Source organism: Chrysochloris asiatica, unplaced genomic scaffold (genome assembly GCF_000296735.1).
Source record: "Chrysochloris asiatica unplaced genomic scaffold, ChrAsi1.0 scaffold00094, whole genome shotgun sequence".
NCBI classification, from domain to species: Eukaryota; Metazoa; Chordata; class Mammalia; order Afrosoricida; family Chrysochloridae; genus Chrysochloris; species Chrysochloris asiatica.
In genome coordinates this window covers 3,424,459-3,448,925 of record NW_006408612.1, presented here as the reverse complement: position 1 = coordinate 3,448,925, position 24,467 = coordinate 3,424,459, and the positions used below count along the sequence as shown (strand labels likewise).

At 42.5% G+C, this 24,467-nt stretch overlaps 1 protein-coding gene across 4 annotated transcripts in view; it reads right to left on the bottom strand.

Annotated features, from left to right (window-relative positions):
- The window catches only part of RAPGEF4 (Rap guanine nucleotide exchange factor (GEF) 4), a 411,578-nt gene that overhangs the window by 84,059 nt on the left and 303,052 nt on the right, over window positions 1-24,467 (bottom strand). For all 4 annotated transcript variants that reach the window (XM_006866643.1, XM_006866644.1, XM_006866645.1 and 1 more), the window contains 2 exons: window positions 18,094-18,215; window positions 16,136-16,319 (listed from right to left, as the gene is read on the bottom strand). In XM_006866643.1, coding sequence (XP_006866705.1) covers window positions 16,136-16,319; window positions 18,094-18,215 — 306 coding nt within the window. The remainder of the gene's footprint in view (window positions 1-16,135; window positions 16,320-18,093; window positions 18,216-24,467) is intronic.

The following is a 24,467-nucleotide window of genomic DNA, read 5'->3' as shown; positions in this document are numbered from 1 at the left end:
AAGATGGAGAAGAGATTCTGCAAATCAGCAGATGTCCCCAGTCTGTTGAAACAGTAATGAAAGGGTCCCAAGCACTGAAGGCAATTTGGCTTTCAAGAGTAAAGGGAACGTTCGCCCAAGCAGGAGCTGCTAGCTCACAGGTACCTTTAGAAGAGTCACCTACAAGGCTGGGGAGTGAATTGACTCTAGGTAGCTCTGAGTGGCAGCTCACAAATGTACCTGGTCTTTACTTGTCCTTCTCCAGATGTCACAGGGAGAGATATTAGGCATCCCTGCTTCTTTACAAATCTGCGTGGTGTCACATTGATGTGGATTTGTCGGATCCTGCTGTGGAAAGGTCTCGTTTCTGCAGGGGATGCATTCTAGCAGCAATGTCTAGTTACAGACAAGATAATAAATGGGGGAAGAATGGAGAAACAGCTTCTGCATTAAAGTATGGGAGGTCTCAGGTGATATTGGAAGCTGCTGGTAAATACAGTTTTAACCAGGAATTTATCAAGGTCAGAGACAGAGCTCCTCGGTTATCAGGACGTGGATAAAATGAGGGATTCATCCAGCCACCAAGCAGCTCAGCAGTGTTAACATATGTGGGTGAAAAAGCAAACCACCCAGTTCCTCTAGACGTATTCTGGGTATGTGAGGAAACTACCCAGAAACATCTGCTATTTTTGGAGGTGAGAGTGCTTAATTTGTGTGGCAACATTCCACCTCAACCCACCTGATTCTCCTGCTTTCAAATCATTTCTTAAACTTGGATCATTTTGAAAGCTTCTGGAGACTTCACTTCTTTCACCCCCTTTGTGGTGAGGTTACTCACCTCCTTGTCTAACAAAGTTCCTGAATGGTATAAATGGTTCCTGTGATCAGCTGCTAACTGAAAAGTTGGAGGTTCAAGTCCACCCAGAAGTACCTTGGAAAAAAGGCCTGGTGATCTACGTCAGAAAATGCAATCAAAACAAATCTTATGAGACACAATTCTACTCCGACACATAGAGGGTAGCCATGAGTTGAAACTGGCTCCCCAGCAACTGGTAAGTGGTGAGGAACAAAATCAGGAAAACGTATTTCTTTTTCTTGTTCCTCTATCCCATGTTAATTGTTCGGAGGCTGGTGACTTGTATTGTTACCACCTCTTCACCTGTCTTCAACTCAAAAAAGGGCATTTTTAGCTTTATCAGGTACAACGAGGCCACACATGCTGACTTGATATAGGGAACGTGTTCTAGCCAGATAGCAGAGCCTGTGTAACACAGCCTGTGTTGTGAAGTTTGAAATGAGCACAGTCTACAGCTGCAGTTAAACTTCATGAGTAACGCTGAGAAACGAAGTCCTCCCCATCAGGGTTTCATAATTCAGGCCTCTTAGTGCTAGATGTGCATAGGCCAATTGGTTTGAGGTTTTGCATGTTTAGAAACCAAATATGCCCGATATTTTTCCAGCAAAAATATTGATTAGGAGAACACTCTAGAATTTTAACATTAAGCATTTTAAAAGGTACAAGTATTTCCCATTAAAAAATCTAATAGCAGATTGAGAAAAATATACAGATTTGGATGGAGTCACATAGTATAACTTCTTGGTTCTGTTTTTGTTGTTGTTAGGTGCCATTGAGTCGGTACTGACCCATAGCGACCTTAAGCACACCAGAACAAAACACTGCCCAATCCTGGGCCAACCTCACTATTGTTGCTACGCTTGAGCCCATTGATGCTGCCACTTTGCCAATCCATCTCGCTGGAGGTCTTCCCATTTTTCTCTGACCCTCCACCTTACCAAACATGATATCCTTCTCTAGTGACTGATCCCTCCTAATAATATGTCCTAAGTATGAGAGACAAAGTTTGGCCATCCTGGCCTCCAAGAAGCATATATGTGATATATATGAGTGTATATGTTATATATATATATATATATCCATATATATTCATCCTGGTATGGTACTGCTGTGCAAACACCAGACTGTTAACTATAAGGTCAATAGTTCAAATCCACCAATCATTCTTTGGAAATTCTATATAGTATTGTTATGAATCAGAACTGAATCAATAACAAACAACAACAACACACACACACATATATATAGATATATACTCACAAATGATTATTTAAAAACAACAACAACCAAACACACTGTCATTGAGTCAATTCCAACTCATGCTGACCCTGTAGGATAGAGCAGAACTGTTCCTTTGGGCTTCCAAGACTGTAAATCTTTATACGGAGGCAGACTCTTCTTCTTCCTGCAGAGCAGCTGGTAGGTTTGAACCACTGATCTTGCAGTTAAGCCCATGGCTTCCAAGACTGTATAAATCTTTATGGAGGCAGACTCTTCTTCCTGCAGAGCAGTTGGTAGGTTTGAACCACTGATCTTGCAGTTAAGCCAACACTAAACCCACAGTGCCACCAGAGGTCCATATATGAACGGCTGCAAATGTAAAAGTGTTATGAGGAACTGCTATATGGATATAGCATTACTTTTCCTTAGCAAAATGTCATTTTTCTTAATCAGGGATAGATGGATTATCTACATCTCTTTGGTCATTTTACTGCATGTTTCATAAACCCACCACTGAGACTAACTTGATGCCATATAGTAGAGAAGAAAGGATATTGTTGGCAAAAGGAATTTTAAAAACTGAATGAAATTAGGTTTGGAGCAAGAAGACATGGATTTAGTCCCTGGTTCAGAAAGATATGTTTTCCTGAACATCATACTATGTTTTAGGGGAAAGCTTATCAACTTATACAGCAAATAAATTTCTATTCAACACTTTGCACATAAATTGTTCCATGAGATTAGCTGTTTCCCCTGCAATGTGTCAGCACTGCCCCCATTCCTATGGTGCCTTGCCGCATTCATGAATCCGTGTCTCAGCTTCTCCTTGCCTTCTCATTGTTCCTTTCAGCAAATATTGCCCACGTGGTCCTGTAGAGTTGATTGTTCAAAGGAGCACATTCCTCACTGGAGTTTATTACTTTACAGGCCAATCTACTATTCAGCTAAAAGAGGACCTCTGGGAATAGCTTCAGTTCTGGGTTAAAAGGGAGTCTTGGTTTTGCTAAGTCCAGGAAGTCTAGTCTCTTTAATGTATTCGAGTTTTGTTCTACATTTTTCTCCCATTCTAATAGGTCTTCCATTGTGCTCCTGGTAAGAGTGGTCAGTAGTGGTAGCTGGGCACCTGCTAGTTCTTCTGGTTTCAGGCCAGAGGAGGCAGTGGTTCATGTACATATTGAAGGAGGAGGTCCCGTGCCCATAAGACTGGAATGTTACAGTTTCTTGGAATTTGTGGCTTAGGTTACACCAAGAAAACTAACACTTTTTTGTTGTTATTGTTGTTAGGTGCCATCAAGTCGGTATCGACTCATAATGACCTTATCACAGCAGAACAAAACACTGCCCAATCCTGGGCCAACCTCACTACTGTTGCCACACTTGAATCCATCGATGCTGCCAGTTGGCCAATGCATCTCATTGGGGGTCTTCCTCTTTCTCTCTGACCCTTCACCTTACCAAACATGATATCCTTCTCCAGTGAATGCTCCCTCCTGACAATATGTCCAAAGTATGAGAGAAGAAGTTTGGCCATCTTGGCCTCCAAGGAGCACTCTGGCTGCGCTTCTTCCAACACAGATCTGTTGGTTCTTTTGGCAGCCCATGACACTTTCAATATTCTCTGCCAACACCATAACTCAAAGGCATCAATTCTTCTATGGTCTTCCTTATTCACTGTCCAGCTTTCACATGCATATGAGTTTATTGAAAACACCATGGCTTGGGTCAGGCGCACCTTAGTCCTCAAGCTGATGATATCTTTGCTCTTCAACACTTTAAAAAGGTCTTGTGCAGCACATTTGCTTAATGCAATATGTCGTTTGATCTCTTGACTGCTGTTTCCATGAGTGTTGATAATTGATAATTCCAAGAAGAATGAAGTCCTTGACAACTTCAATCTTTTCTCCATTGATAAGATTGTTGTTTATTAGTCCAGTGGTGAGGATTTTTGTTTTCTTGACATTGAGATGTAATCCATACCAAAGGCTGTGTGCTCTTTGATCTTCATCAGTAAATGTTTTAAGTCCTCTTCACTTTCAGCAAGCAAGGTTGTATCATCTGCATATCGCAGATTGTTAATGAGTCTTCCTCCAATCCTGATGCCACGTTTTTCTGCATAGAATCCAGCTTCTCAGATTATTTGTTCAGCATACAGTTTGAATAAGTATGGTGAAAGAATACAACCGTGTCACACACCTTTCTTAATTTTAAAACATTCAGTGTTCCCATGTTCTGTTCGAACAACTGCCTCTTGGTCCATGTACAAATTCCTCATGAGCACAATTAAGTGTTCCGTAATAGTCATACTTCGCAATGTTGTCCACAGTTTGTCATGATCCACACAATCGAAAGCCTTTGTGTAGTCAATAAAGCACAGGTTTAGCTTTAGCTTTGTTTAAAAGCCTGTTTATCTAGGAACCATGAATGAGAAAGTGCCATGGTGGTCTCCTCACTCAGTCCTATGTAATCTTATATAAAGCTTATACGAAAACTGTTTCAGGGAGCTCAGATTCTTTGGGAAGTTAGTCCACCGCTGCTCTGTGGGCAATAAAACCTCTTCCTCTAACATCACTAGTGTTTGGGTGATTTCTTTCTCCCATTCGGGCCTCATCTTCCTGCAACAATATGAGATATGAGCCCTGTGTAGTAATTGCTTCCTTGAGTCTTTGGGTTCCTTCTCTCTCCTTTGCACCAGCCGGGAAGAGACCAATAGTTGTATCCTACATGGATGCTCACAAGCTTTTAAGACTCCAGCGAGTACTCAATAGACTAGGATGTAGAATGTTATGTTTATGAACAATGTTACGTTGTCAATTGACCTAGCTGTCCAGAAACTATGGTCATTATTCTTCAAGTTCAGTATCTCAGTTCCATGAGGTATTCGGTTATGTCTAAGAAGTTTCTATAACGGTGCCCCTATGTGCTCTACTACATATGTGAATATATATGCAGTGTATACAAGTATGTATAAACAAATGCCCACACTACACCTATATAGGCATGCACATGTACTCCCATATGCCCTCTCATACCTATATAATATACATATCTACTTCCTAGCTTTTTTATTGCTATTACTGTTCTTGCAGAATTGTATATGTTATAGCATTTAAGGTGGTTGTTGGTGGTTATGTTCCATGGAGTCCGATTCATAGCAACCCGAGGCTATAAATCTTTACAGGAGCAGAAAGCCTCTGTTTCTCCCACGGAGTGACTGGTAGATTCAAACTGCAGACCTTGTGTTTCACAGCCCAGCTTGTAATCCACCTCACTACTAGAGCTCAGTTGTCCTTTATTCTTTTGTACCTTTCAGTGTCTTCATTTACCTTAGTTATGTTGTGCTGACTTCCCTGATATTGCGTACTGCCTTTTATGTCCTCAGAATTAACATGCAACTCCTGGTGTGGCACTGTAGGATCAGCACTGGGCTGTGAACCACGAGGTTGGCAGTTCAAACCCACCAACGGCTCCTTGGAAACCCTACACAGAGTTGCTATGAGTTAGAACCACTCAACGACACTTAACAACACCACTGCTACCTAGCAAGTGATATTCTCTCCCTTCTCTCCCATCCACGGTAACCATCAAAGACCGCTGCTTTCTGTGTATAAACCTACTCTTGATTTGTTATAAAAGTGGTATCATACAGTAGTTGTCCTTTTGTGACAGTCTTATTTTGCTCATCAGACACTCGGTATTAAGCTCAGTTTCTTCATCTGTAAATTACAGGTAACAACATTAGCCACCTCATTCACAGAGCTGTTTTGAAGCTCGAAGAGATGATGTACGCGTATGTGAAACAACCACATAAACTATATATACTCACTGCCATTGAATCAGTTTTGACTCATGGACCATACAGTACAGGATAGAACTGCTCCTTAGGGTTCCTGAAACAAAATCTTTTTTACAGGCGCTGACAACTTTATCTTTCTCCTTCTGAGCAGATGGTGTGTTTGAACCACCCACCTTGTGGTTAGCACTCCAATGCTTAGTTCACAGTGACACCTGGGCTCCTTTATAAACTATATGTTTTTTTGTTAAGTGTCATCAAGTCGGTTCCAACTCACAGCAACCCTATATAGCGTTTCCAAGGTTATAAATCTTTGTGGGAGCAGAAAGTCTCATCTTTCACCCACAGAGTGTCTGATGGGCTTGGACCAACAACCTTGTGGTTCGCAGTCCAGTACATATCCTAGAGAAGCACTGCGCTCCTTTATAAATGATACATTGTTGCTGTTATTGCAGGTTTCCAAGGAGAGGCTGGAGGGTTTCAATTGCTGACCTTGTGGGTACCAGTCCAGTGCTCAGCCTACAGGACTCTATAGACTATATTGCTGTTGCTTCTTATAGTTTAGGGTTCTGACTCATAGTGATCCTATATAGCGGCTGGTGAGCTCGAACCAGCATCAACCCACGGCACCATACCAGGACTCCTAAACTATATAGAGCTATTTGAATGTTAATTTTTACATTTACTTTGTGGTTCTGGCTAATGGGTTAACGTGGGAGTAAGTTGACTTTGCTAACAATAATGGGGCTTGCAGTTGTCAGTGCTTTCTCTACACTAAAATTTCCAGCGACGTTTTGAGGAAGTTGGGAAGAGAAGTAGATTCATGATCAGAAATAGGGTTGTCAGATTTCATAAATGAAAATACCATATGGGGCATATTTTACAGCCTTGGAAACCTATGCAGGGTCGCTATGAGTCAGAACAATTCCACGGCACACCACCACCACGGGGTATATTTACACTAAACGATCATTTATTACTTACCTGAAATATAAAATTAATGCTTTAATCTGGCAATTCTCATCATAAGGCAATTATAAAACAGTTAATTCCTAAAGAATCAGTTTGAAAACAGATTCTATAGCTTTACACTCATAGGGGAATTCTGGTGTGGTGCTGCAGGATAATGCATTGGACTGAAAGGTCTTTTTGAACCACAAGGTCGGCAGTTCAAATCCACCAGCCACTATTTGTTGTTGTGTGCCGTCGAGTTGGTTCCAACTCATGTATACGATTTCCAAGGAGCAGCTGGTGAGCTTGAACCACCAACCTTGTGGTTCAAATGACTTTGCAGTCCAGCGCATTAGCCCACAGCACCACATCAGGACTCCCCAGCCACTCCTGGGAAATCCTATATAGGCTAGCTCTGAGTTAGAGCTGACTCAACGGCACTTGCAACAACAACAATAACAAGACTCACATGGCCAGTTGGATTCTGTTGCCAATAAATCATAGCAGAGCTTAAGATATAAGATTAAAAAAAACCCTAAAGAACTGCAGGCTTCAGAATTACATTATTCCTAGACAACTTCTTGAAGTAGCCATGGGAAGAATAATCGTAATCATCATCATAACTCATTATCTTGTATGCTAGAAGACATTTGTTCTACAGTAAATGGTAAACCTGTACTCCTTGCTGATTTATATGGTAATGATTGATTTAGATCAATGTGCAACACTTATTTTTAAATTAGATTTCCATGGTCTCAGGCCTCACCAAAGTTCAAGGCATAAAGCCAAGGAACCATGTTGGATGCTTTTTGACCAGGGCAGGTGGGAGAGCACAAGCTCTGTTGTCAGATGGACTTGGGTCAAATGCTGAGTCCACTATTTATTGGACAACCACAGGGAAGTAAGTCAGTCTGAGCTTTTGTTTCCTGATCCATTGTATTGGCACCTTTCATGCAGTTCTGTTGCAATAACTGCCTTAGAGAATGCCTGTAAGGTGTCCAGTCCAGTGCCTCGCACAAATGTTGCTGTGATTAAATACAATCGCATTTGGTATTCTATTTACATACAAGCCCCTGTGAAACAGGGAGAAGGTAAGCAAGGATTAGCAAATTCACTTTATAGCATCAAAATTATAATCTGGAGATACTGGGTGATTTCTTGGTAGAATTGTAAAGTGAGACAAGAAACCAAGGCTTTTGTGCTCAGTACTATTTTCATTTCATTTAACCTAATATTTTTATTAAATTTCCAAACACAATTCGTTTTAATCTCTAAAAACACATAAAACTTTCTGTCTTTAATCTTGGCTTCCCCCAATCCATTCTCCACAGACAGCAGAGAAATCTACCTACTGTGAATTGGACTTTACCATTCCTTCCTTTACATTGTTTCAATGATTTAATGGTATAGTCTAAATGGCAACAGAATATACTCCAGGTACAATAACAGCACAGCAGACCCACCTCAGTCTGGCCTCCACTGAACTCTCACGGTGACCCTGCTAGCTCTCCTGGCATGGGCACTTCCCAGGTGAAATAGTTTATGCTTCCCTGCAGGAAATTTCTTGATATTTTCTGGTCTCTTCTTCCAGGCTAGGCTAGGAACTCTTTCTATGTTCTAGGAGAACAAGAACTAAAATATTATTTTTGTTGCTCTTAAGAAGAAAGGACTTGACACATGAACCCATGGACAAGGACATAGCCACAGAAGGCTAGAGCTGAGAGTGAAGCAGCCAGCTGAGGTGAAGTGAGGGGAGATGCACAAGAACACCCACACTTACAGATAGTACCCATTTGACCTAGCCTCAATGGCTTGATAATCCAAACTCAACTAGAGGAAGATTAAAATAATAATAATAATAATTTTTGATGAAACAAGGCTAAATTGCTATAATTTGATGAACTTGACCTATACTCATGGATGTAGTAGCTCAAAATACCAACAGAGAGGGAAGGAGTCTTGTCATCATATCAAGTATCAATGCTATCCCCTCTGTATACAGGGTAGATAGGGGCAGGCAACTTAGACATTGGCAACCTAAAATGAGGGGGCGATGAAGGCCTGAAGTGACTGGCTTACAAGTTTTCCAGAGGGAGTTTAGTTTGAGTATGCGGGGGAAGATATAGTACTCACTGAATAGTTTTCATCTGTCTAGATGGGTGTAGTGAAAAGAGATGAGGATAAGATTCTTATGATTCAATAGTTAGTAATTGTTATCATGACAAATTGCAACTGTCATAATTGTAAATGTAGAAGTTTTGTAACAAAAAGGGTTAGTAAGATTACTAAAGTAGTAAACAGAGGACCCTAAGTGGAATGCGAGACCCTATCCAGAGAAGCAGCGACACCAGAGATGGAGGCAGAGATGGGGACACAGAAAAAGGGAGCAGCTCAGGACTCTAAATTCATGGAATTAGAAGGACTGATAGGTGGTGGCCAAGAGGCAGGCTTGCAGAATGTGCCTTTTGGTGGTTTTAAATTATTATACATGTCTGAGTGTTTAAAGAAAAAAAAAAAAAAGAGCTAAAATGAATAGAGAGAAATACTGTTAACTGATTGTACATGAAGGGGATTAGAATCATTATAATGAAATAAAGCATATTATTTGTTGAATGTAAACTGATGATCTGCCCTGTAAACTTCACTAAATTCACAATAAAAACTTTTTATTAAAAAAAAAAAAGAAGAAGAAGAGACTTGAGAATCCTCTGCAGATATTGGTAGAACAATTACAAATTGCATATACCGAGGAATGGTCAGAGGACAGACTGTTATGCAACAATGAAAAAATCCCATCTTTAAAGAATAGTTAGGGTTAAGGGAAAAGGTCATGATATATTATTTACTGTAAAAAGTTATGAGCTGAAAAACTATCATATGTTAACAGTAATTACGTCTGGAAGATGTGATCGCAGATATTGTTGTTATTGTTGTTGTGAAGTGCCGTCGAGTCGGTTCCGACACATAGTGACCCTGATTAGGTTTCCAAGGAGACGCTGGTGAGCTTGAACCACCAACTTTGCAGTTCAAACGGCTTTGCAGTCTGGCGCATTAATCCACAGTGCCACACCAGGACTCGCAAATGGTACTTTTTAAAATTCTTCTTGAACTTCTTCAATACTTTCCAAGTTTTGTACAAAAAAAGCTTGGCTTTAAATAATAACAAATCATTATGAACTTGAGTAATTTTATAAGGAATCCTGAACTGTAAATGGGCAACTATCTCCATCCTTCTCCACCTAAATCTGAGGCCTACTAGGCAGCAATGGAATGGTTGGTTTCTTAGGCATGTAAGCCTCAGGGATGAATGGTAATATTGTATTTTATAGGGATGAGTCAAATGCAAACCCAAGAAATGACCCATTTATTGCAACCATTTCTTTAGATAAGTTTATAAGCATTGCTTAAAGCACAGCAATGTTTCCAGTAAAAACAAAGGCAAAGATTGTCATGCAGTGAAGGAAGGGTTCACAGGGAATTTCGTAGTCAATGACGATTACGTACTTTTGGTTATGCTTCTCCTTCCTTCTGATTTGTATCTAAGGATGAACTTCTTAACTTTAAATGATTTTGTGGCATAACCCAACAAAACACAAAACCCTAAGTACACTGATTTTAAGCTTACCAATATGGGATCCCAATGTAAGAAAATCCTCCGATAATTATCAAGATTTCAAATTTCACACCCTCAAAAACAGCTTGGACAAATAAAGGCCCAATTAAAGCTGGTTCTTCTCATTAATAAAAATGCCACAGCTCCTCAGTGCCCTGTGGAGCCAGTGTGCGGACCAGCATCAAACCCAAAAAGACCCACTTGCTGTGGAATCGATTCTGACTCGTGGCAACCCCATGCATTTCAGGACAGAACTGCACTCCGCAGGATGTTCAATGTTTCAGTAACCGATGACCAAGCCTGTCAATGGATGTAATGGATAGCTTCGAACTGTCAATCTTTGGTTAGTAATTAAGCCCTTAAAGGTTTGTGCCACCAGGGACTTCTGGACCAGTGTCATGAGCTGTCTTAAACCTGCTCTACATGGGCAGTCGCAGATTAGTGAGGTCAATTAATGGACCAATCCCCAGCTCCATCCCTACACTAGTACAAGGGCTTCAAAGAGTTTGTGGAAATTTGCCATTATCTTTTATTTTCATTTTTCCACAACTTTTTGAAGCCTTCTTGTATTTCTCATGTTCCTAGATAAAATGTATGATCCATGGCATATGTTAGAAAATGTTAGATTACTACATGAAATAAATTAATTCCAATTTCTTCATCTCCAACCTGTCAGGGACAAGTTAGAATCCCTGAGGCCTGGGCCTCTCTTACCCTGGCTTCATATCCACCCTCTTTGCCCTGAAAGAGAGGAGGACATCTCTAGTCCAACAAGAATGCTAACACTGATACAAATAGGCTGGAGACAGAGATAAGGATATCAGAACCTGAAACCCTAATAGAATCAGCTGGTTGCAGGCAGACGACACATGAAGATAGCGCCTAAAGCTGACAACTGCAGAAGGCATTCATTTCCAAAACGCCTGCGCCCTTTTACTAAAAAATGATGAATATTCAACATACCACTCCTTCTAATCAATATGTATTAGCCCACCCTTAGAGGAAGAGATTCCATACTTTTATAAGCCAGTGTATCCCGATCTCAAAAGGTCTTCTCCACGGTGAAAAGATATGGGGATAAGATTCTTATGAATCAATAGTGAGTAAATGTTATCATGACTAATTGTGACTGTCACAACAGTAAAGGTAGAAGTTCTATAACACAAAGGGGGAAGTACTTAATCTTACATTTCAGGAATAGAGGATCCTAAGACCATCAAGGAAGAAGAGCATGAGCGAAATGTGGGACCCTATCCAGAGAAGCAGTGACACCAAAGATAGAGGCAGAGATGATGACATGGAGAGAGCTGAGGACTCTAGACTCATGGAAAGAGAAAGGCTGTGTGCTGGCAGTCAGGAGGCAGGATTGCAGAACGTGCCCTTTGGTTGTTTAAATTACTATATATTCCTGAGTGTTTTTGTGTACATCAAAAAACAAAACAAAAAAACAGAGGGAATAGAAGCAAACACTATTGAATGATGATGCACGGAGGAGATTGTAATCATTGCAATGAAATGATGAGGGGGAAACTGATGTTTTCCCATGTAAACTATCACTCGATTCACAATAAAAACTTAAAAGAAAAAAAAAACAAAAGGCCTTCTCCACTCACAGAGACAGATCCGCTTCTCTCTCTGAAGTGTACTTTTGCTGTGACCTAATCTAGTCTATGCTCCCCAATTCGACCAGGCCTTCTCCACTCACAAAGACAGACCTGCTTCTCTCTCTGAAGTGTACTTTCACTTTGCAATAAAGAGCTTTTAAGTGAATGCTTATTGTTCATATGTGACTGAGAAGCAGAGTCTTAGTGGGTCACTTTAGAACCCCCCACCTACCCGGGAGCAAGAGGGACCAGGGAAAAAACGTGATTTCCAATTCATTTGGAAGACTCCTAAACCTGCCAAATATTTTCTCACATTATTTATATGTATTTTTTTCTCTCTACCCAGGCCAGCTGACATTATTTCTTGCTTTCTCAAAAGCTTCTAGGCTTTTAGGGAATTTCAGAATTCCAGACCTCAAAGTAGACTTGGAAAATACTGCCTAGTATTTCCTGCTTACCTTTAGGCTGGTCTTTGACCATTCTAAACAATGGATCATTACTTTATTCTTTTCACACAGTGTGCACACATCAACAGCACTACACACATATATAACATGCATAGAACACAGAAAACTAATGAACAGGAAGTTGCAAGGTTTGTAAAAACTGTGTAATGTGTGTGTTATTTGCGTAAAAATATGGTATGTCTCCCTGTACTTGAAAGAGGGGGTTAGGAGGCTTCTATGGCATGAGCCTTCTTTGTCTTCTTGAAGCCTCTTTTTATCCGGCTCAAATTTATAACAAGCTTACCTGCTCACTCCACATCCTTTTGCTTCAGGACCCCATCCAAAGAACTTGCTCAAAGATAGCCAAAATGCACATTTTCCTGGTAAGGGTCTCTATTATATCAATTTTTCTGTAGGGTAACCTCTTGTTTTTTAGACTTATAAACAAAGCAATATCAAAACAATAACCTCCGAGAGCTCATTTTAGGCTTGATGGCCCTGTCTCGGCACTGCAACAACAATACTGTCAAACTGTCACTGTTCTATTGCACTTGCCCCCAAATGCCATCTAGGTCTGCACCTGCGGAACCAGGACGGGCATTGTGAGTCACTCTATCTGCCACCACATAAAAAGCTAATTTCACATTCAGAATGTATGTGTGTTTCTTTCAATACCAATAGCAACAAGAGTGTTCCAAAAAATTTCCCCTGAAGCTCTATTCTGTTTTTTAAACTACAGAACATTCTTTCATAGTTTGACAGTTAAAATGCCGCAGTTAATGTAATAAACAGAGAATTTTTCTAAGTAGCCTGTCAAAACAAGTGACACTTTTTTTTTTTTTTGCCAGCGAGTCTCAGATTCAGAACAATAGGAAGTACCTTTCAAAGCAACATCTTCATTATACAATCAAATTCTCAAAGTAATCTTCTCATCAAAGAATATTGTGTTATTTCTTTCCCAGTAATTATCAGAGTTCTGCAACCTCTCTGGCGGTGGTGACTAGTATAAAATGCAGCTGTGCTGGCTGAAGAATTGGGGGGAGGGGTCCTGCCCAGGTCGACATGGAGCCAACGTGTCTCATGCCTCCGCATTTCTTTCTTTCTTACAATTTATTCTGGTTTAGGGGAAAGTTTACAGAGCAAATGGGGTTCTCGCTCAGCCATCTAGATACAAATTGTTCTGTGCCATTCCCACAAAGAGTTGGCATTTTCCCCATTTCCACCTTGGGTTCCTGGGTTCCATTCACCCTGTTTTCCTACCCTCCCTGCCTTCGTAACTTTGCTTTGGGGCAAATGCTGACCCTTTGGTCTCACACGGTTGGTTGTTTGGAGGAGGATGTTCCTCCTGGGTTTTAGTGTTCGCTTTACAGTCCTACTTATGTGGCTCAAAGGAGTGACGTCAGTTCTGACTTAGAATGGGGTCGGAGAGCGTTAGTATCAGGGCTTCCACCTGTCTCCATGAGCCCATTAAGTCTGGTATTTTAATGAAGTTGAATTTTGTTCTGCCTTTTTCTCCCACTCTGTCTGGTACTATCCGGTACCTTCTACCGTAATTCCAGTTAGAGAGCATTTAGTGGGTGGTGGCAGGACATCATCTAGTCCTTCTGGTCTTAGGTTAGTCCTCCACGTTTTCTTAATGCCTTGGCAGTGGGTAGTGAGAGGTTGACATTTCTTGAATCTTTAAATATGCCCCTATTTCTGAGGGCAAGGTATTCAGTAGGGTCTCTTCAAGGATAACTGTGATACTGGCAACTCTTTATATGGACATTTATATAATGCGATCAGAAGCCCCAAAGATTACTAGAGGATTAAAAAAACATGGCGTGTATGTATGGGTATATTGAGTTAGAGATTTCTCATCTTTCACTGTCCCATCTCTTGGTGCTAGCATTCCAATGAAAAGAAAATCTAAAAGTATTGAGGCAGAAATCGAACTGCTAACCCAATTCCAATGTCTACCAAATTTGATAAAATTTGGTAAAATAGGAAAATTCCAAAAGTACCCAAAATAATGTATCTTAGAATACTGGTAAAACCTGTGCATAATTCATGGTGACAACAGCCCAAAAGAATCCAAGATTTAGCTCAATATTTCTGTGAAGAATTTCTGGGCGGTCAACAACCCTGCGATTATGTTGTTCCTGTTGATTCTCCTGTGACCCTCCAGCTCCACACCTATGATCCTGCAGGACAGAAACCCAAAAAATAAAGTAGCCCAAACCGTTGGCATTGAGTCGATTCGACTCATCCAACCCTATAGAACAGAGTACAACTACTCCATACGGTTTCCAAATTCTACCATAGCTGACTACCTGGCGTTTCTTCCATGGAGTGGATGTTAGTTCAAACCATTGACCCTTCAGTTAGCAGCTGAGCACTTAACCCATCACGCCACCAGGGCTCCTCTACAGAACAGAAGGAGGATAAAATTAGCTGGGCAGCTTTCTTGGACCCCACACCTGTTTCAGTCACAGAAGTCCTGACTTTTCTACTTGATATTTTGGATTTTCCTGTAAATCTGTGAAGAAAGATTTGTGAAGAAAGGATGATGGTACCAACTGGGATGCGTAAAGGCCTGAAAAACATGGTTGAGGGCACTCAGAGCCCAGCGAACATGTTGGCAAAGGAACATGGTGTGATAAAAATGAAATATGTTGGAAAGTCTTTTTGCAGCACTGAGTGCGGGCAAATTAAAGGGGAAGACTCCTGAGGAAAGACAACAATTTACTCTCAGAGGGACAGGCACTGGAAAAGTTGACCTGCAGGATACACCCCTCTCGGAAAGTGATCAGTGGATGCACAAAAACGTAAGGTTGAGCTCTGTTGTTGAGACCCAGTAATCAACAGAGGCAGCCAAGGCAGTGACTCAGCTCATGGCCACAGCTGGCGGGCACTCGTTGCTGGGTGGAGGGCGATATCATTTCCAGCCAAGAAACACAAGCCTGTGTAGTTTCAGAGCCCGATGCCAGGACATCCCTTATTGGGTTTGGGATCATGTCTTCAGTTCCTTTCAATGCCCACAGCAATCAGAAATTAGCCGGGTACCCTGCACATCATAGGGGCTCAATACATTCTCTCTGAATTGATCTGATTAAGCACTTCAGCATCATCAACTTCAGCTACTGGGCTGGGTGATGAAGGTAAGGGGCGTTTCAGCTGGGATGAAAGGAGAGCAACCGACCGCCTCAATGGTTGAATGGAGGCCTTGAAAGTATTACTGGAGTCCTGGTGGTGTGTACGAATGCGTCTTTAAGCTGAAGAGGAGAAGCCTCCGAATAGGGTAAAAGGATGTGCTGAATGAATAAACAAATGAACCAGTGAATGGATAAACAAATGAAGGGGAGAATAGGCACAGGGCCTATTCTGATGACCTCTGCCCTATTGCGTTAGGAAGAAAGGAGCAGACACGGTCTGACAGAGAAGTCGAGCAATTTCTGTTTGCCACTGACCAAAGCTCACCTAATATGGGGACTCAAATCTCAATAGCTTAAAGTCATGCAAAAGGGAAGGAGCTCTCTGACTAAAAATCAGAAAAAAAAGAGGCGAACGCCCTGGGGACAATCACTGCAGCGTTTGACTCCAGAAGAAAGGCAGCACTTCTGAACCAAGCCTGCTTCTCTCTGCCCAGGAGTGCTGCATGCCAGGCGGGCGGTCTGAGCAGTCGCTCTTACTCACGGTTTGCGGAGGATCATCCTCATGTGGGCGTCGGGGCCCATCTGCGATAGCAACAGCATAGTGTCCTGGAGCTCCTCGTCACACTCCTTCTTCTCCTCCTCACTAGGCAAAGGGGCATCCTCCTGCTCATCATCCAGGAATCGATAAAATAAATATTTGTCTTGGAAGTGGTGCTCCTGATCCACTAAGGGGAACATAGAGGCCCGTGTCAGCACTCACCCCTCTGCATTACAGTCACAGGCTGCCCCTGGCACAAGCCACCCCACTGACTAGAGCAGACGGATGGGGTCACTCGGCTGTGCAGCTGCAGGACATGCCCTCCTGGTGCAGCCCTGCACACCCAGCTCTGACACATCCACCTCATGGGGACCTGCCAAGTTTCCCCAGATGAGCTCTTAGACTAGCAAGGATCATCTTAGTGGCATTATCTAGTATGTGGGACATAGGACCAACACAGGGGGAAAAGCCAACTGCCAGATCAAGCTTCATGATGGTGTTTGAAAGTATAGACTCTTGAAATAAGCACTGATGTTGGCAAAGTCAGAATTCATGCTTTTCTATGCTGTTGTTAAGTTCTGTTGAGTCAGTTCTGATTCTTACTGACCCTGTTTCTGAGGAGTGGCTGGTGGGTTTGAACCACTGACCAGTGTTGATCCTACAAGCACCACACCAAGAGTTCTTTCTTTCTATAGGTACTGCTTAAAAATATTTCTGCTTGGACTTAAAAAAAAAATCGTATAAAATTAATTGTTTTAATAAAGCTGGCCAGGCCAAACTTCTAGGTGATATACTCCTAGAAGAATCTAATGGAAAGTTTCTTCCAGTTCTGAGACGAAAGAAAGGAAGGAAGGAGAGAAAGGAAGGAAAGGAGGGAGAGAGGAAAGAAGGAAGGAAGATAAAGTTTTCTCTCTTGTCCTAGCAAGATGTAGAGCTTGATAGGATACAGGGAACCCCGTTCAGAATCCTTTATCTATGTCTTAAAGCCCTTCATCCTGGTTGTTGTTGTTGTTGTTAAGTGCCGTCGAGTCGGTTCCGACCCATTACGGGAGTAGAAAGCCTCATCTTTCTCCCGCGGAGCGGCTGGTAGTTTCGAACCGCTGACCTTAAGGTTCGCAGCCCAATTCGTAACCACTACGCTACCAGAACTCCTTGGTGGAGCATCAAAAAATAAAGGGATGTAGTAGACTCTTGCTCCTCTTGCTCCTTAAAGCATGGTTTCTAGGATAGCAGCATCAGCATCTTCTGGGAGCTTGTTAAGAATGCAGAATCTCAGGACCCACTCCAGGCCTGCTGCATCAGACTTCTGCATTTTAACAAGAGTCTCTAGTGATTTGTATGCACATTCAAGTATGAGAAACACTAGCCAAATAGCCTTAGATGCCCAAGTGTTTGTAAATTTAATGGGTGATTTTAATATCTTCTCAGTTTGGAAAAGAGGTCTTAAAACAAATGGCACGAGCACTTCGGCCAGTTTCTGCCAGTCTTGGAAAGTTACAGACCCAACTGCAGAGCCCGTTCCTGATTTGAAGTGCAGTCACCCTGTGGGTATACAGATTGGCTCTCCCAGATGAGACCACTGTTTAAAGGCAGCTTCAGAATTCACATTTCATTGCTTTTCATTCTGCCCTGCATCAGGATCGCTATGATGCTTAGATCTAATCACACTATCAATGAACCATGAATGAAAACTAATAAACATAATTGGAACTGATGCACTCGGGCTGCAATTTCATTTGCCTTTCATACATTCTCCTAAGTTAGGAAGGTACAACAGTGGAACACAGCAATCAATAGCTCCACTTGCTGCATTTCTATTGCTAGATGAACATGTGAGCTCCGAGGGTCCCTACAGGGACCATAATTCTTTCTTGCCTGTTTGGGAGCTGAGCAAACAACTTACCCAAGGAAACACACTTAGCATTTCTTGAAGGTGTTCCAGGGACTGTGGCTCATCTTACCATGGTTGAGAACACCGTCTTCTAACAGGACTTGCCACATGCCGACAGCTTGGGTCCGCGAGTGAACACACTGAGTCTGCTGCGTCATCCAGTCCACCAACTCAGTGCCCACACAGCATTGTCTAAGAACAGGGGGGCAGAGGGGATGGGAAATGACACTCTGGCAGATGGCTGTTGAGAGAAGACCCTCCCAAACGGTGTCACTGTACACAGAGCACCACACAGAGTGGCCCCAGGTTCTGAAACGCTCACGTGGCTGTTGTTAGCGACTGTTAAGCTGGTCCCTGACTCATAGCAACCATGGTGGTGGTTATGTGCCGTGGAGTCGGTTCCGACTCATAGCGACCCTGCATAAGGTTTCCGAGGCTGTAAATCTTTGTGGGAGCAGAAAGTCTCATCTTTCTCCTGCGGAATGGCTGGGAATTTTTAACTGCAGCCAAACTCATAACCACTACACTTCCAGAGCTCCTTATAGCAACCATAGTCACCCTGTACAGGGTTTCTGAGGAGCGGCTGGTGAATTTGAACCACTGACCTTACAGCAACCATGTACAATGGAACAACAAATTGCCTGGTCTTGAGCCATCTCCGTGATAGATTACAGAGCAGGCTGCTGTGACCCACAGAGTTTTCACTGGCTGGTTTTTTTGGGAAATAGATTTCTGGGCCTTTTATTCCTAATCCATTTTAGTCTGGAAACTCTGTTGAAACCTGTTCAGCATCATAGCAACAAACAAGCCTCGGCTAACAGACAGGTGGGGTTTTTGGATGGGGCACGCTGGCCAGGAATTGAAGTCACATCTCCTGTGTGAAGGCAAGAATCCTACCATGGAACCACCACTGCCCCATTAAACACTTAATACAACCCCCTCCCCCCCCCCCCCCCAAAAAAAAAAAACAAAAAAACACACCCATTTGGCTCATGAGAGAACCTTTTAAGTGAAGCCGGCTAAGTAAAAGAGCATGGTAAATTGCAACATCAGGGAGACTCAAAGGGCCACTAGAGGGGGACCATTATCTGGCAAGCTAGTGGCAGGGCCAGAAACTCTCTCATCTTTGGCCCATCTCGGAAACTCTTAGTGTAAAACGAAGACAAGCAAAGTACTCACTTCCTCCACCTGGGCCTCGTGAGGAATGAATTAATGTTTGTGAGGCACTCGGAGATGCTCCATAGAAGGCACTGTGTAAGTACAAAATTATATAGCACTTTATATTTTCAAGTAATACTACTGATCCTCCTTGGAGGGGTGTTGGGAGAAACAAGTAATTAGCGATGCAAATTACTTGGGGAAAAAAGTTCTGTGTAATGAGCATTACCACTTCTACAGAGCCTGTCATCTCAAGAGTTCCAAATGCTTTCTAATCTTCTGTGTTCACACATTAATCTCTCAGATGCACCTCCCCCCCCCCACACACACACAATAAACTGGTAGGGATGGACAAGCTATAAACACATTAATTATTGTTGTTAGGTGTCACCTAACTATGAGTTGATTTTGACTCATAGCAACCCTATATGAAAGACTAGAATTGCTCCCATGGGGTTTTCTCGACTGTAATCTTTATGAAAATAGGTCACTGGTATTTTCTCCCCTGGAGCTGCTGGGTAGGTTTGAACCACCAACTTTGTGGTTAGCAGTCAAGTGCTTAGCTATTGTACCACTAGGGCTTCTTATATGAGGGAAGCTTCCCAAACGTCATGGAAATTTTTCACAATCTTTTCATTCCAATTTTCCAAGAAATTTTTGAAGCCCCCTTGTATGTCTTAGTTAGGAAATCTGAAATTCTACACACACACTAGGGAATACTGAAACTTTTGGTGGGGCAAGAGAGAGAAAGACAGGTGTCTGTGGCATGACGGCTTGGGAGGAAATGGAGTCTTGACATTTTAGGGACGAATCTCAAGGGGCCGTGGAGTGAAGGAGAGGGACACGGAGCAGCCAACACTGACTCACTTCCTGTTCACCTCCCATCACTAAGCATAAGCAGTTCATTGAGACCTCCTCTCTAGTCTAAACTGGAGGAGACTCCTGGTGCTCTGCCACCTTGAAAGTCCAGTGTGAGAGTCCAGCTTTCTATAAGGATGGTGCACAGGGTCACTGACTCTACAGTACCTAACAAGAACAGCTAAGGGATCCCGGGGGAGAAAGATACAGCTGTGACTGGAATGGAACCAGTGAGAAGAGTCTTGAACTGGGAGGAGACTTGATATGTAGTACCAGGCCTGCTAATTATCAGCTGTGTGATTGTGGGAATGTTGCTTTAACTGCTGGCTCTTGGTTTCCACAGCTGTCCAATAAAAGAGGAGAAAAGATGACCTTCTCCAGTTCCAGTTTCTGTGACCTCATGTGTTACAGAACAGAACTACGCCACAGAGTTTTCTTGGCTGTAATCTTTATGGAAGCAAGTCACTAGGCTTTTCTTCCAGGGAGTTGCTGCTGGGTGGGTTTGAACCTCCACCCTTTAGGTTAGCAGTTGATTGCAAACCACTTTTACAACCCAGGCTCCTTACTCAGAACTCTACAATGGACCCAAACTCTGGGATGCCTACAGTTGGGGTTGGCACCACATTATTTCTCAAGGAGAACCTACTGAGAAGCCCTCAGATCCCCGGGCTCTTCCTATTAGTCAATATCTGCACATTAGGAGACTTAATGCACATAGCGATACCTAATTATTCTTCATTCTGATCCAAACATATGAACTGTCAAAATATTCCTCTTCTACTTTGAGAATTCATTAATGGAAAGAGTCTTGCTAAAGAATAGAAAAGCAATTTCACTTGGCTTTTATTTCAATAATTGCCTTTACTCAAAAGAGCAGATGGGATCAAGATAATCCGAGATCTCCTGGGTGCCTCTCCACCCTAGGGCACACGAGACTTGCAGTCAGAATACACAAGTCTGTAGTTGGGTCACCTGTAGTAGATGAAACCACTGGGTTTCTTCCCTGTTCACAGTCCCTTATTACTTTGGAATGGACAGCAGGCCTCCAGTATACCGATTATTGGGGAGACTTACACTCGGGGAGGCTGCTCATACTATTGTTGTTGTTATGTGCCGTGGAGTCGGTTCCGACTCATAGCGACCCTGTACAGGGTTTCTGAGGCTGTAAATATTTACAGGAGCAGAACGCCTCATCTTTTTCCCATGAAACAACTGGTAGTTTCGAACTCCTGACCGTGAGATTAGCAGCTCATGCTATAGCAGTGACTTAATGGGGTGAGAAGCAGAAAGAAACTCAAACAGCAGCACACAAAACAGAAGTCATACCGCTGGCTTCCAACAGAGTTCATGGACCATTACCAACAGCTCATTAATTTGTGTCATAGGGTGTGGAGTAGACATAACACTTATATTCCAGAGGTTAAGAATCATAGCAGTATAGAGCTATGGTCAGATTATGGCTTCTGACTTCTAGTTTCCATTATCTGTCACCAAACATGACATATTTTGATGGAATTTCCCAAACACAAGTCAACCCTTGGAAAAACAGAATCACATCTTAGATTAAGGGACAAAATAATAAAAAATTTTAAAAAAAGAGGTCTTTTAGCCTCTCATACTTTGGACATGTTATCAGGAGGGACCAGTCCCTGGAGAAGGACATCATGCTTGGTAAAGTGGCGGGAAAGAGGAAGGCCCCTAATGAGATGCATGGGCACAGTGGCAGCAGCAATGGGATCAAATGGAGCAACAGTTATGAGGTGGGCGCAGGACCAGGCAGTGTTTCGTTCTATTGTGCATCAGGTTGCTATGAGTTGGTACCAACTCAATGGCACCCACAGGTCATGTGAGATTTCGAGGCCCATGGAAGGGGCTAACTTCTTGCTGGGGCATGTGACACATGATTTCCCCCCTTTTGAACCTTTGATATCCTTAATATAATAACTGTGTATAAAGGTAATATACTCCAAAAAGAATCACCTTTCAGGGCTCAAGAATAAGACATCCAAATGTAACCATCCTATATGTGGTTTATGTGTACTGTCAAGTCAGTTCCAACTCATAGCGACCTTGTATGGGGTGTCCAAGAATGGCTACTGGGTTTGAACTGCTGACCTTGCAGTTAGCAGCCCATCAGCTAACCCACAGCAGATCCTATAGCTCCACACCTGGGCTCAATCATCCTAAATAGATATTAGTAAACATCAACATAAAAAGGGCGAGATGGGCAACCTATCCTTATAGATGGCTTAGGAAGGAGAGACTGATAGAAGGAAAGCACTCTCAAGACCCATTCTCTTAAGAGGAAGTCAATAGAAATGTATCCAATCAACTGTCAGTTTGGGTCTTCTACTTGATTCAAGGTAAAATTAAAAAGAACGGCATTGGTTTGCATGGAGTGCTGATAAAGTGATCCAAAGAGGAAGAAGATTTTGTAATTCTTGGGACTCTGATTTTAGGGAAGACTCTGGAATTTGAGGCATATATGGAGTCCTGGTGTGGCGCTGTGGGTTAATGCGCCAGACTGCAAAGCCATTTGAACTACAAGGTCTGTGGTTCAAGCTCACCATTGGCGCCTTGGAAACCCTATACAGGGTTGCTATGGGTCAGAACCGAGTCTATAGCACTTAACAACAACAACAACATAATCTGACTACTAGGAAGGTTTGTTATAGAACAGACTAGGTATTGTTTCACAGGTTCCATTAAAGTTGAGGAGTGCTGGTGTAGTGTTGTAGGATGAGCACTGGACTGCTAACTGCAAGATTGGTGGTTCAAACCCACTAGCTGCTCTTTGGAAACCCTATACAAGGTGGCTATTAGTCAGAATTGACTCAACGGCACTTAACAACAAAACATCACAGTTGCTAACCATGAGAAAAAGATACTTCCTTCACGGTAAATTTGAAACTTGCATTCTGTCTTTTCACTGTGACTTCAGAATGTTGTTTGTGTGAATCAGCTACTAATACTAGGATGGAAAGTAGGTTTGGACTCAAATCTAAGGGGCTTTGAAGTCATGTCTAGACTCAAGGGAAAGTGGCCTGACTGCTGAAGGCTGGCTGCGTCTGAATCACAGGTGCAAGAACTGGGAAGGAAGGCTGCCGGGCCAAAGGCTGGACACTCCAGTTCCTAGAGGCCAGTGGAATGGATAAAGCAAAAGTTTAGGATTAGCGTTTTATCCTAAGTGAACTTCCCCCGAAGTTGAGCCATCCCAGAAGGTTCAACTAGCCACACAGCTCTTGTCTTTGTCATTTCTTACCTCCAGTGATAAGAAATGAAAATTTCTTATTCTCTATATGGAAGTCCCTGGGGTGAGGGGTACAAATGGTTAATGCACTTGGCTGCACACCGAAAGGTTGGAATTTCAAGTCTACCCAGAAGTGACTCAAAAGAAAGTCCGGTGACCTACTTCTGGAAAATACCAGCAACTGAAAACCCTGTGGAGCACAGTTCAACTCTGATCTCGATGGGGACACACATGGAGTCAGTGTCAACCCAACAGCAAGCTAGATGTGATCTAGGGGCATGTGACTTACTGTATGTGTACTTGTAATATGCAACTTTGGAAAGTAACCATCGTAAAGAACTTTGTGTATTTTGTTCATTGTTGTTTCCTTAAGGCTGAGAACAAAGTAGTACTTGGCAAACGGTAGGTGCTTTAATGAATGCTTGTGGACTGAATCAACGATTGAATGAAATGATCACTGAACTTGGGAATCAATGAGTCCTGGTTTTGAAGCTTGAGACTTGGACAAAGGAAACTAGTTCAGCTCTGAATCTCAGTTTTGCCATCTAGAAAATGGCCATACAATCACCATCAGAACTGTAGTGAGGATGAAATGAGAAAACATGGAAGCATGGTCTGGTACTGGGCTTCACGCATAATAAGAACTCAGTAAAGGCTAGTTGAATCTGCTCTACATCTGTCGTTTTTCTAAAAGGCAGATTGGTATTGTTTCTTGTTTCCATCGAGTCGGTTCAGGCCCTGTATACCCTGTATAGTGTTTCCATTGAGTCGGTTCAGGCCCTGTATACAACCCTGTATAGTGTTTCCATTGAGTCGGTTCAGGCCCTGTATACAACCCTGTATAGTGTTTCCAAAGAGTCGGTTCAGGCCCTGTATACAACCCTGTATAGTGTTTCCATTGAGTCGGTTCAGGCCCTGTATACAACCCTGTATAGTGTTTCCATCGAGTCGGTTCAGGCCCTGTATACAACCCTGTATAGTGTTTCCAAAGAGTCGGTTCAGGCCCTGTATACAACCCTGTATAGTGTTCCAAAGAGTGGTTCAGGCCCTGTATACAACCCTGTATAGTGTTTCCAAAGAGTGGTTCAGGCCCTGTATACAACCCTGTATAGTGTTTCCAAAGGAGCTCTGGTAGCGTAGTGGTTACGAATCGGGCTGCGAACCTTAAGGTCAGCGGT